This window comes from Theobroma umbraticum, unplaced genomic scaffold (assembly GCF_002168275.2).
Source record: "Theobroma umbraticum cultivar Fairchild unplaced genomic scaffold, ASM216827v3 scaffold_51.0, whole genome shotgun sequence".
NCBI lineage: Eukaryota > Viridiplantae > Streptophyta > Magnoliopsida > Malvales > Malvaceae > Theobroma > Theobroma umbraticum.
The window spans coordinates 9446157-9459601 of NW_018397260.1; the positions used below are offsets into that span (position 1 = coordinate 9446157).

The 13445-nt window shown below is 39.8% G+C and overlaps 4 protein-coding genes and 1 pseudogene across 4 annotated transcripts in view; all 5 read right to left on the reverse strand.

Annotated features, from left to right (window-relative positions):
* The window catches only part of LOC110416926 (F-box/FBD/LRR-repeat protein At1g13570-like), a 90045-nt gene extending 89858 nt beyond the window's left edge, over nt 1-187 (reverse strand). The window contains exon 1 of the mRNA XM_021429074.2: nt 172-187. The gene's annotated coding sequence lies outside the window, so the exon portion shown is untranslated. The remainder of the gene's footprint in view (nt 1-171) is intronic.
* The window catches only part of LOC110417164 (strychnine-10-hydroxylase pseudogene), a 3564-nt pseudogene extending 1122 nt beyond the window's left edge, over nt 1-2442 (reverse strand).
* A 994-nt stretch (nt 2443-3436) lies between these two features.
* Nucleotides 3437-5622, reverse strand: LOC110417158 (cytochrome P450 CYP82D47-like). Its single transcript, XM_021429388.1, is given in 4 exon segments — nt 3437-4296; nt 4563-4666; nt 4669-4731; nt 4734-5622. Coding segments are annotated over 4 exon segments (1578 nt in total). The 5' UTR covers nt 5521-5622; the 3' UTR covers nt 3437-3672.
* Nucleotides 5623-5946: 324 nt separating this feature from the next.
* Nucleotides 5947-7953, reverse strand: LOC110417159 (xanthotoxin 5-hydroxylase CYP82C4-like). Its single transcript, XM_021429389.1, has 2 exons — nt 6997-7953; nt 5947-6689 (listed from the first exon to the last, which is right to left on the reverse strand). The coding sequence occupies exons 1-2, from the start codon at nt 7951-7953 to the stop codon at nt 6063-6065; spliced, it is 1584 nt and encodes a 527-aa protein (XP_021285064.1). The 3' UTR covers nt 5947-6062.
* A 3259-nt stretch (nt 7954-11212) lies between these two features.
* Nucleotides 11213-13439, reverse strand: LOC110417167 (uncharacterized). The gene is made up of 3 exons (XM_021429398.2): nt 13305-13439; nt 12265-12352; nt 11213-12162 (listed from the first exon to the last, which is right to left on the reverse strand). The coding sequence occupies exons 1-3, from the start codon at nt 13436-13438 to the stop codon at nt 11989-11991; spliced, it is 396 nt and encodes a 131-aa protein (XP_021285073.1). The 5' UTR covers nt 13439; the 3' UTR covers nt 11213-11988.
* Nucleotides 13440-13445: the final 6 nt, after the last annotated feature.

Consider the following 13445-nt stretch of genomic DNA (forward strand, 5'->3'; position numbering starts at 1 on the left):
AGATCGTTGAGCCGAAAAAAGAAGACATTGGCAGGAACTTGATGCAACTCTGCACGTTCAAGTGCCTCCTTCAGATAGTATGGTTCAATGGTAGTAACAAGTTGATACTGAGCAGTCTTTTTCTTATTTACTAAGTTAGATTGAAACAAAAAGAGGAAGAGAGAAAAGGACAAGAAGAAGAAGAAGCTATTTTCATGGCATAACTCACCAAAAGTAAATGAAAAAGAAGTAATTTCATCTTAATAAAACCACTTTCTCTACCTCCCATGCCATTACTATATAATAATCCCAATTAATTAAACATCATAAGTATTTCTTTGCAAACAGTCAACTGCGCAATACCAGTTAAAGAAAAAGGCAAAAAGAAGACCAAATTTAGGGATGAGGATAGAATACAAACCAAGCAGGTTGTTGTGATGATAGTATCCGCATCCCATGCTGAGAGGTTTGGGTTAGTACTTTCAGCTTCGAGGAGAGAAAGCAAAAGATCCATGAAGTGTTGCTCTTTAACCTCCCCCAAGGCTCTCTTCTGCTTATGTTCCTTTAACCATTCACTAGCAATACTATCCATTTCTTTGGCAGTCTCCTTCATGGCCTTTTCTTGCCCACCCAAATCCAAAAACCCAAGTAACGGAACAGCATCCTTTAACACAAATACCCCTAACAAATGACCTTGACACCCCTTCTCACTTATTTTTCAATTGTTTTATGGCCTGGGAAGTTTGGTCCCTTTGTTGCGAGAAATGGTGCATTAGTTGGGTCTCTCCAGGTGATGCTGTGTCCTTTTTCAAGGCTTGGATGCTTATGCCTCTCCCAAACCAAAAGAGAGATCCCTGTAGAATGCTCTTTTTGGCCTCCTTTTGGTCTTTATGGCTTCGTCGTAATGAAATTATATTCAACAATAAAACTTTTGACTCTCATAAGATTGTTGATATTATCTTCTTGCGCCACACGCTTTGATTCAAGAGCAAGGGGCAGTTGGGGCATCTTTCATATAATATGTGCATTACTTATCCTGTCACTTCCACTGTCAAGGGACAAAAAAGTAAGCTGAAAGTGAGCCTCACATGGACGGCACCTCCTTACGGAACGCTTAATTTGAATATCGATGGAGCAGCCAAAGGTAAACCCGGGCCAGCTGGTATTGGTGGAGTCCTTAGGGACCACCATGGTGTCATAAAAGGTACTTTCTCCCACAACATTGACGTAAAAGATTCAAACTTTGTTGAATTTCAAGCCATTCACCAGCGTCTTAAATTTTCCTTGCCTCTCCATTGGCCTCCAACTCTAACTTGGAAGTTGAAAACGATTCCTCTAACGCCATTATCTGGACGAGAGATCATAGCAAAGTTTTCTGGCATATAAAATTAATATTCAATATTATTAAAAAAAATTTTAAATTTATTAAGAGAGTTATTTTTAATCGTATCAGTATGAAGATAAATTCAGCTGACGATCTTATTAAATTTAAAATTTTAAAAATTGATAACTTTAGTTTCTTCCTCGAAATGATCTTTTCTTTAAAGTTTAGCAAGAGTTTTTATGTATTGAATTTATCATCTGAACCTTTCTTGTTATATAAAATAATTTTAAAATATACGAATGATTCACTTATACTGTTTACACGTCAAATTACTTTTAATGCTTATCGATTTTCACCCGTGAGGATATTTTTACTTTTTTAAAAACTATTTAACTTATTATCTCTTGAGATTTCATTAATAAATTTACCTATATAAAAAAAAAATGAAACCATTCCCTCAGCGCCCTTTGGTACAGCCTGGCCTCCTTGTCATGACTCATGACCCTTTAAACCAGTTCGAAAGTACCACTTCCCAGCAACCAGCCTAAAGATCACATTCAAGGCCAAGTCTCCAAACCATTGTTTCATTTCAACTAAAGCATGGTTTGAAGAATCCTTTTTTTCAGTCCACTGTTTGTAGAGCTCTTTCAATGATGTCTCCACTTCAGAGACTCGAACCTGCTTGAGTAGCTCGAGTCTATGGTTTGAGAGTAGCTCTAAATTGACTATTTTGCGCATTTCACGCCAGTATGGACCGTAGGGTGAGAACCAAACATGGCATAGTCGTAGGCCAAGTGTTTTGCAGCTGTCACTTTGAGGCGGGAGGCGACAGCCACATCATGGTTTGTGAATATTTCCTTAAGAATCTCCCAAGAACTCACCACCAAAGCTGGGTGCACCCCTAACCGGATGGCATAGATAGGACCATATGTTTCACCCATGTCTCCAAGTGTTAAATGAGGAAGCTTTGGTCCTCTCAACAATGGAAGGTGGCCAATTATGGGCCATGCCCCTGTAGCTAGGGGCGCATGAATTTTGCTCTTGCCAATTCTTGACCTAAGAAACAGATAGTAAGAAAAGAATAGAATGGCTACTATACCAAACACAGAGGTGCTTCTGTCAGCCAGAAGGAAATCCATGGAAGCAAATTTTCTCGTCTCTTGCGTATCGGTTTTCACGTCAAATATAGTTGATTCCAAAGAGGTTTATCTCCTTCTGCATGGCCTCGGCCCAACAAATTTGTCACATAAAAAATGTTTATATTTATCTCATTTAATTATGCGGTCCAGATTTAGCTACTAAATAATGAAGAAACCAGATTTAGAATTTTCATGATCATTAGTTACAGATTAAGGAGCTACATAAAACTATTGATAATCAATAAATTATGTTGCCTGCATCACCACATACGCCAGATATCGTTGAAGTTGAGGTTTTGAATGCTATTTCCATCGTACCTCAAGCAGGAGTAGTGCAGGACTAATTAATGGATATGGATTGCGTGGTGTCGTCAACTAACTTCCATTTTCCTGTTTACCTAGTTTGCATTGATCATTTTTGTATTAATTTCCAAATTTTCATAGTATTTTTATAGCATTTGTCTTAACTATGTATCTTCATTTTGGGGCTTGGAATTTACTTTTGTATAGTGGCTGCCATAGACCGGATCTGATTGGAGAAAACAATAGAAAATGGGGTTTAGTGGCCAATCATGATACCTTCTGATCTTGTCATTGACCCACAGCTATAAGCAATTGCGTAGTGAGCACGGGTGAGTGGTGAACATCGTTTTCTGTCTGTTTATCGTTTGCTAAGTCAGCAGGTGGAAAATTCACAAGAAAGACAAACATGGGAAACTAAAATTTTCCGACTCCATTGTGAGCTTGTAGTCAAAAGGAAAAGAGTCCAGTGATTATGACTTTTTAATAATTTCTGAGTAGTGGACAAATATGAAAAGATGCCTGCTGAAAAGCCAGAGTAGGACACTAGCAGAAGATTTTAAATGAATTTTAGTGGCGTCTCTTGTCTATATGTTGGATTTCCTTTCTGTTCTAATTTATCCTTTGGAGGCTGAATTTAATGGAAAATTATCAAGAAATTCCAGTTGTAATCATGCGAAATAAAGCAGAGGAAACTAGTAGTACAGTAACAAAGCATACATATTACAAGGAACAGAGGCACCAACTGGTGGCAGCTTATTCTATGGAAAGAAAGCCTTCAATTGATATGCAGTCAAGGATCCGCACGGAGTGGTTGCTCTTTCCATTGCCAATTCATGATTACCTTATCTTATCTTAAGGAAAATCTATTCTGTCTCAACTTTAGTTAAAGTAATGAAAGCTATAGCTGTGGATTACACATCAAGATGATTACTGATAGAGATTAGGAGACAAGCGTGGTTTGACAAGAACTTCAAGTGGGGTGGCTTTGATGTGTGTTAGTCCTGGGCTGCCAGTCATGTCCACAGGCTCATTTGATGGAGTCAAGAAGTCGAAAGCATGGAGCAAGCGCGCCAGCACCAGCTGTGTCATTTGCAGGCCAAAATTTATCCCCGGGCACTGTCTTCTACCAGCACCAAATGGTATGAGCTCAAAATGCTGACCCTTAACATCAACGTCCAAGTGGCTGGTGATAAATCTCTCAGGCTTGAACTCTAATGGATCGAACCAAAATTGCGGATCTGTTTGGATTTTCCAAAGGTTTACTATCAGCCGCGTGCCTTTGGGCACATGGTAACCACCTATTGTGCAGTCTTCAGTGAATTCGCGTGCACCCGAGAGTGGTCCAGCAGGATACAAACGTAGTGATTCCTTTACAATGGCTTGGAGGTAGACTAGCTTATCAATGTCTGATTCATTTACTAGCCTCTCCCCGCCAATCTGGATGTCCAATTCTTCCTGAGCCTTTTCTAAAGCATGGCGGTGGTTGAGCAATAGTGCAAGTGCCCAAGTTATAGTGACTGTTGTAGTATCAGTGCCTCCTACAAGCAGAGTCTGGAGAAAATATACAATAATGTCAGTGCCATCCATAACAGCAACTTAAACCACACGAGGCAATTTGATTCTTATAATTTTCTTCTAAAGAAGGTTGAGCCTAACTCTTCATGCTTTAGCTCCCTGTTTATTTGGGAATTCAGCTCGTCAGAAGGTCTAAGTTATGCTATTACATGGATTCCCTAAGGGATAGATGATTACATTGATACCTTTTGGTCATATAATCACTAATTAAGTAAAAACAACGCTGGTACCAGAATTCTTACCATGGCTGTTGCTTTGGTAACAGTATTAACATCATATGCTTCAAGGTCAACCCCCTCAAGGACGGAGAGCAGCACGTCAATAAAGTCCTGCTCTTCCTTAGCTATTCGCCAACAGAGTCTTTCTTCCTGAGATGCTCCTCTAACCATTCTTCCATGATACTATCCAATTCTTTGCATTTTTCTTCATGGCCTTTTCATGTCCACCCAAATCCAGCCACCCAAGAAAAGGAACTGCATCCCTTACCACAAACAATCCTGCCAAACGAAAGAATTCCCTCATTGCCTCCCTGCACCGCCTTGCCTCTATCTCATCGCTGGCCACACCAGCACCAGAAAATCTCTTCCCTGCAATCATCCTAAGAATGACGTTCTGGTTTAACTCCCCCAACCATTGCTTCATCTCAACCAAAACATGGCTTGACTCATCTTTTATCTTGGTCCAAAGCTTGTACAGCTCTTTTACTGAGCTTTCCACTTCAGAGGCTTTAATATGTTTCAATAGCTCAAGCCTCCGGTTTGATAAAAGCTCCGAGGCTGTTATTTTGCGCATTTCGCGCCAGTATGCACCATAAGGGCAGAAACCAAAGTTGGCATAGTTATAGCCGAGGTAATTGCCTACTGTAAGTTTGGGGCGTGAGGACACAGCAACATCATAGGTGGTAAATATTTCTTTGGCCAACTCCGAACTACTAACCACCACAGCCGGGTGCAAGCCAATTCGGATGGTGAATATCGGTCCATACTTGTTAGCTAAGTCTCCCAGAGCTAAATATGGAAGCTGGGATCCTGCTAATACATGGAGATGACCAATTAAAGGCCACCTACCGGCAGCTTCCGGTGGTTTTTGGCCCTTCAAAGATTTTCCAGACCACCTGATCAAGAAACAGGAGAGTAGGAGTACAGCAAAGACTCCGGCAATGTTACTGGTTAGGTAAGGGAGGGCGGAATCAATATCCATTGTGGCTTGGATTGTTGGATGATAGCATTTGGGGGTGTTTTAACATTTGGAATTAGTGAACACAAATAATTTACTCGAAAAAGAAAAAGATGTTATCTTGATTTGATCGTCATTTCTATTTATTTAACAGCGAAACGATGCTATTTGCCAGGTTGATCATGAAAGTCAACATAGCCATATATTATACTATAGCACTCTTTAGTTGTTGAATACTACCTCTTATATTTATATCAGTAGAAGTAGATGCCTACATCATCGCAGCAAACCAGGAGCAGCCTTGTGCCCTCTGTGTTCATCAATACTTCATTGACAATTCTGAATAAGTTAAAAGAGTGATCGACTGAAGTTACTGAATTATAAAATTTTACAGTTTTAACATTGTTTCGGCTTTCACCACAAAGACAAGACAAAAGCAAGATGATCAGAACTCAAACCACAGTATTGAATATAACAGAATATATAACGATATCAACTAAAATATTCCATTCTAGTTGGTGTTATTTACTCGAGTTGCATCTCCAACCATATCCTCCGTACCCTGATTACAAGGCAAAGACATTAGCTGGGAGACGGGGCTCAAGTAGAACCTCCAATGGGGTGGCTTTTGGAATGGTTAAACCTGGGCTCTCCGTCATGTCAACAGGCTGATCCAAAGGAGTTGATAGCTCGAATGCGTGGAGAAAACGAGCAAGTGTCAAATGAAGAAGTTGGAGAGCAAATGATGCACCAGGGCATGATCGTCTTCCCGAGCCGAATGGAATGAGTTCAAATTGTTGACCTCTAACATCAACATTGGCATGGCTTGTGAGAAATCTCTCTGGTTTGAATGCAGATGGATTTGACCATACTCTTGGATCTCTTTGAATTTTCCAGACATTTACTACCAAGCGGGCGCCGGCTGGGACATGATAGCCAGCAATGGTGCAGTCGTTCATGGCTTCCCGGGGTCCAAGTAGAGGACCAGCTGGATAGAGGCGTAAGGTTTCTTTGATAATGGCTTGAAGATACACAAGATTTTGTACATCCGACTCATCTACTAACCTTTCCCGGCCAACCTGGAGGTCCAATTCCTCTTGGGCCTTCTTCAACAACTTAGGATTATTCAGAAGTAATGAGATGGCCCATGTCAGTGTCCCTGCTGTTGTATCAGTGCCACCAAGGATAAGTGCCTACAAGAAAATTGAAAAGAATATCAGTCGAGAAGTAAGCTTGCCTAACAAAAGTCAGCTTATCAGGAATAAAGATTGCAAAAATGATTTTAATTCTCAATGAGCACAAAATTAAATGCCTCAACATGCTACACCAGTGAAGAGAAGGCCCAAAATGAACCATTCTAATAAAAAACAAGCAAATTAGAACCTTCTTGGGTAAAACCCTCTGCTCATTGTGTGTCCTGTCCAGCTTTCGGCCCAATAAATGCTGTTATATATGAAACTCTGAACTCAAACTTACCCTATTTCTTTAAATCCAACATACCAGGCATGTAGACTTGATGCTAGTATCTGCATCATACTGAAAATTTGCGAGGTGACCTTCCTCCTGAAGGGACAACATTACATCAATGAAGTCCTGCTCCCCTTCAGCCTTGATTCCACCAGAAATCCTTCTCTGGCGATGCTCCTTTAGCCAGGCCTCAAGTAGATCATCCAACTCCTTGGCCGTCTTTTTCATTGCCTTTTCATGACCATGCACGTCTAACCACCAAAGGAAAGGAAGTGCATCTGAAACAACAAACATACCAATTAGACGAAAGAACTCTTTTATTGCCTTTTGACACCTTCTTGCCTCGCCATCAGAACAGACAGCAGATGCACCAAAGTAACGTTTCCCAGCCACCATTCTAACAACCACATTAAGTGTCAGGTCCTCTAACCACTGTTTAAGTTCAACAAGCACTGGACTGGAACCGTTGTCATGGCATAAATTGTATAGTTCTCTTATTCCCATGTCAACTTCAGAAATGCGAATATGCTTGAGCATCTCAAGCCTGCGGTTTGAGAGAAGTTCAAGTGTTGCAATTTTTCTCATCTCACGCCAGAAGGGGCTGTAAGGTGCAAATCCGAACACAGCATAATTGTAACCCATGTGCTTTGCTGCTACTGTAGAAGGACGTGAAGCTAGCGCCTTATCATTAATTGTAAAGCAGTCTTTTGCTAGTTCCCAGCTACTAACCACAAACGCACAGCGACTGCCTAGGCGGATTGTAAATGCAGGCCCATACTTATCAGCCATTGCTCCAAGTGTTCGGTAAAGAAGCTGATCACTGCCGCCCAATAGGTGGAGGTGGCCAAGAATTGGCCATGCACCTTTTGGTTGAGGAGCCGTTCTAGTCTTGTCATCTGCATTTGTCTTTTGCTGTCCAAGCAATACCTTGTAGCAAAAGATTAAGGTGAGAAAGACAGCAATGGCACTTAATTGGAGAAAAGAATCCATGGTTCAGTAACTCACAAAAAAGAATTCATGCCTATTTATACGTTCAGACCAATAGCAACTGGACTAAAGTCAGCATGATGCGTACCAGTGCATAACATTTTCTGGCAAGGGACATGGCTTCCCCTCATCAATTTATTTTTCCTATTATGAAGATCACAATCACAAGAAGATTACTTAAGATTGATTCTAAGATATTCCTTGGGAATAGTCAATCGAACTCAACCAACCTTTTGTATAAATACAGGTATTAACCAATCAATGAAATATAACAAAGAGTTATCTTACTCTTTATCCTTAAAGTCCATATGGATTTGCGTGTGCATGACTGCAGAGAGTAAGAAGCCCAGAGAATTTAATTAAGTATAGATATCACCCTCAATTCTCATGGAAACATATCTAAAATATAATTTTGCATGCATGCAACAGCTTAGCCTGATCCATGCAGCAGTATTGGGATGGTTTTCATCACTCCGTTTTTCAATAGAGTGACTAGACATCCTACTACTGCAACTGACCCAATAATCTGAGAATTGTTTGCCGAAAACTGCAGAGCCCCACGTTAGCTCACTATTCCAGTAAAATGTTAGAGTCTCTGCATTATTTCACTCGGGCCTTATAGATTATACACTCGGGTCAGAAAGATTGTTAACATGGTTTCTTCCATCGCCTGTTCTGTTTTAGTTTCTGGTGCAGAAACTAATCATAACTTTATCTGCTGAATATTCTTATGGTGCAAAGAGCTAAAGAATGTATTAAAGGTCTTTTTAATTCACCTTTTAGACCAGCAAGCTGAATTGTTAATTCTTGTAAGTTGGGCACATCTCTGTCCATATATGTCATAAAACGAAATAACACAAGAAAGTCAACTCTCCCCTGCATATAAAACTCTGTAGTACGAATGTCTTAAGGTATACACATGCTGACTGCACTTTGGCCTCCACCTGGGTAGAGCTAATTACCAAACATTATTGCAGGAATCTTGCCACTTTGACATTTCTCAATATTCTGAGGCATATCATCACTTTTGTGTCATCTGTTGTTCACAGTACTTATCTTAAATCCTGAATGCAATACTCCAGCAGTGCATTTCAATTATTAAAAGACTAATGTAATGGGTATAGGCAGTTTGGAAAACTAGATTGAGTTATTTTGAGAGACACATCAAGAATTAATTCAATTTATAATTTGCTGCTTGTGAGTTTCTCAATAGTTCCATCATAAAATTTTTCAGGCACAGAGCTTTAGCAGACAACTTAAAACTAAAAGAAGGGTGTCATCGAGAATCTCTCTTCATATTTTATGATAGCTTAGGCATAGAGACAAAAGCAGAGCAAATGCCTAAACCAGGCTGATGTTACACAACAGAGCAAGCACTGATTCATAAAATATGAACAGGTCCAAAACAATAAACCAAAGCTCCCCTTTGTTTGAACAGGATACAACTAAGGGGTACAAACTCATCCAAGAATCAGAAGAATTTTCGCTCTGAAATTATTCATTCACATGCAAAAAGAAAAAGGAAATTCTGAAGGCGTGGAGCCCATCCAACAAGGTTTTGACAAGAAGCCCAAATGCACTAGAGCAGTGGTACTTCCAGCAGCATAGCTAAACCAACAACTCTGTGTCTTTATATCATTTTGATGGAAATTTCTCCCAAATGAGATCAGATTAGTGTGCAGCATGAAACATTTAGAATAATGCAATTAAAATATGGAACTTTTAGCCAATATTGACTTGTTCATAGCATCAGTCGCGCGATCTTTTGTAAATTTTACAGTATCCAGGGTATCCTTTCCGGTATGATTACAAAATAAATGCTTAGCCAATAGTTATATACCCCACTTGCCATACATTTGATGATTATAATTTTCCGTATTACAACTCACGGCATTGGCCACAACGAAAGAATGGTCAGGAAATTAAAATGCCCCCATGATAGCATGCGATCAATACTTCAATTTGGGACCACGAATCCACTGAAAAAAGATATGTACGATGACTCAACAAAATTGTATATAATTTTCCAGGGGACTGGGTGTGTATGGTTACACAAAATTTGCAATTTATATTGTACCCCAAAAGCATAGTGTTGGAAGAGAAACACAAAAGGGAGTTAAAAACATTGGAAATCAGAGGAAAATGGGAATGGCAGAAGAGAGCTTAAGACAAGAAAAGAAGCTTCAAAGAAAGAAATGGAAACAGGGTACGTTAGTGTTTTGTCCGAAAGATCTTTTTTTTAACAGGATTGATACATGTAATGATAGACCGCATGGAAATTTCGCAGACAGCAGTTAAAAAATTTGGGTAGAAATGATGGAAATTTTTGTCAGGAAGTTTTCGCTTTTGGTTTGGTGGGTGCTGGCAGACACAATTTCCACGCAACAGACAACCATGCAATCATCATCGACGAAACCAAGGACCAGTTCCCAATTTCCAACACCGCCCTTTCTTTTTTCTTTGGACCCCAAAGGCCTAATGGCGGATGCAGAGCTTAACAGGCCCATAATAATTTCGATTTGCAGCATTGGAGCCCCACCTGCTAATCAGCACCAAGAACGGAGATTGGATCTGACGGGCCTTTTTTCTTTCTTCTCAGGCAGGCACAGGAATGAAGTCTCGGGTATTAAAAGACTGATAGCGACTGTGCACCATATATTCAAATGAAAAAGTACAAGATTTCGTTTTCTGATTTCTTCCCTGCAGTGATGAAGATAGGGGCATGGGCACTTACACGACAACTAACAATGGCGAAGTTTTGTGTTTGCCTTTTTGTAAATGGCTTTTGTGAGCTTGTGCCTCCATTTATGACTCTGTCATATGTGACTTATTACAGGGTACATATATCACATCCCTTTTCATTTTTTTTAATTTCGATTTCGAAATTATCACAAGGTTTAATTACAAAAAACATATATGGGTTTTCGTAAATAATGCCAATTAATCAGCCATATCATTGAGTATAGTTACTTTATTTAGATTACTCCTCGTTTTCTTTGAAAGATTTGGTCTCCTTTTCATGAAAACAGGGGAGAGGCACCTCAACCGAATTGGCTGTTTAAGGAGAACTTATAACCACGAGCCTTATTTTGCCGACACATATTTGTAACTTTGTACATGAGCTCTATGCCCCGCATAATCGGATTAAGTGTGTTCTTCTCTTCTCTTTCCTGGCTAATCTAATTAATCCAAAAGAAAAGAAATCCCAGTAAACAAATTTCACAAGTGCAATTTGTAAGCTATAGTCCATGGGGAAGAACCAGCCAAAGTATGGTGGTCCCCTGTGGCTTCTTCCTTGCATGTATCTGGAGTAATATGTAAGACACAGCTCGTTGTAAATTTGAAGAAGAACAATCATGGCCATTCTGAAATATGGGGTCCTAAGAGAATGGTCACGCTTTTGTGAGTACTTACAAGTTAATAAATACATAGGGTCATTATCACTATTTTTCAGTAAGACGTGTTGTGTATATATGGACCCAGGACCCATGTCTTATCAAATCGTACGTTCAAACTTCTAAGGGCCAGAGCCCCCCAGAGCTGCCTCTCTGCGATATTAGCATTCAAATCGTGGCTACAATAATCATCCACGGTCACGGAGGCATGCATGGCCATACCCAGCTCAATGGTCAGAGAGCACCGAGTGCGATATTGATTGACATAAACTGCCCCAGATATTTCGCTCTAGGGCTTGACCCACCTGTTCATTGTTGGGGACCCTCCTGGAAGGCTGCAGAAACCTAGCGAGGACAATAGACCATGGCCCAGAACTACCAAGATGTTTGTCTGCTTTTTACTATACTAGTTCTTTTTTTCCACAATGCCATCAAAATTACAGGGAACAAGAGTGCTTCAACATTCACAAGGCTACAGCAAATTTTTTCATGTGATAAAGAGTACTCAGACGCTTTTTTTCACCCTTTTTTTCTCATTCCAGACAAAATTTAAAGAACATGGAACAAGCTAGTTCATGAAAGTTAGATATTTCCCCCCCGAAATTCACAGGAAAAAACATCATATTAGCTGGTTTTATAGTGTCTAACACTTGAGAAGGGTTAGCTCATTTGAAGATTCAGCGTAGTCCATTTGCCAACTTGGCCTTCCGAGGGTGAATTCAAGGTTAAGGAACATGTCTGAAGGTGACAAGGAGCTGGAATCCAACCTCTCCTTCATTCTATCCGACACATGGAGGACTGCCTTGTCTCCATCCACCTATGGCAAAACCAAAATTAATCATACGATTGATAACTAACACAATGATAGATAAACGAACTTTCAACACGTTCGATTTTGTTTCCGGTGATGCAATCATACCTTAACATCATTAGGTTTAAAAGTCAAGCCATTTCCATGGCTTGATATGCTCAAATTATTTGTCTCCGTTGAGGATAGCCATGAACCACTGCAAACGCATTCAGCATAGCAAACACCAAGTAAGACCAATTGCACTAAGTAAGAAGAAGATGTAACATAAGCAACAGGACGGATATAACAAAGTCAGCCCTAGCAACTAATTAATAGGTGAAGCCCAATCTTCCTTCATGTATAAGTAGATCTTTGCAACGTAGACAGAGTATGTTAGTTTTATCTAAAATGTGTAGAAGAATCGATATGACTGGACAGTTGGTTATGATGTAGAAAAATCGATACTGTGATCTAGTATGTCTTCTCTTCTCTTAGGTTTTGACATATAATATCAAGACTCTAGCTGTAATTTAATTCTATATAATAATGTAGAGCATGGAAATGTATGCAACTCTATAGTACTCTTGTTTTTATGGGATAATCCAAGCCATCTTTGGGGGAAGTCAACAAAAGGAGGCAGAAAACAGAAGGGATACGATTAATTAGTAGTAATTAATTGCTAGATCAGCAAATAAGTAGAAAGGTCATCCCAAGTTTAGGGGGTGATTCTTGTAAAATGTAGCTGAAGAAATAGCCGTCAGATTATAGCAGCATTGAGATTGGAACAAAATTAAGTCCTTGACTTTTAGAAGATGTTGGGATTAATACATTCGAAATCTAACGGGTGAGAGATGTGTGGAACGGCACACGTAAAAGCTTAGCTTGCCTAAAAAAACCCTAGGTCATCTTCATCAAAATCTATGTACTTGAGCCCCTAGTTGATAGAATGGTCTTATCTATCGACAAAATAAACAATGACAGACAACATGTTGGACCGAACAGTACTCCAAGGCTGAAGATTTGTGTATATGCGTGCATGTACGATCGTATAGAGTTAATGCATTCTATCGTTAGCTTTGTGAAGATAGAGGAGATATGATGCAGCTTGTTAAGATAAAATAAATTGAAAAGGAAACAGAGAGGAGATCGGATGTTGCAGATGGCCTCACCTTTGGGTCCTTTGTGGTGTCGGTTGTAATGAGGGTGATGATGGTTTGAGAGAATAAGAAGGGTTGGCATCAGCTTTTCCGCATGATAGTCTTCCATCCAAATCAACAATCCCTGTCCTTCGGTTCAAACTCATGTCTGTC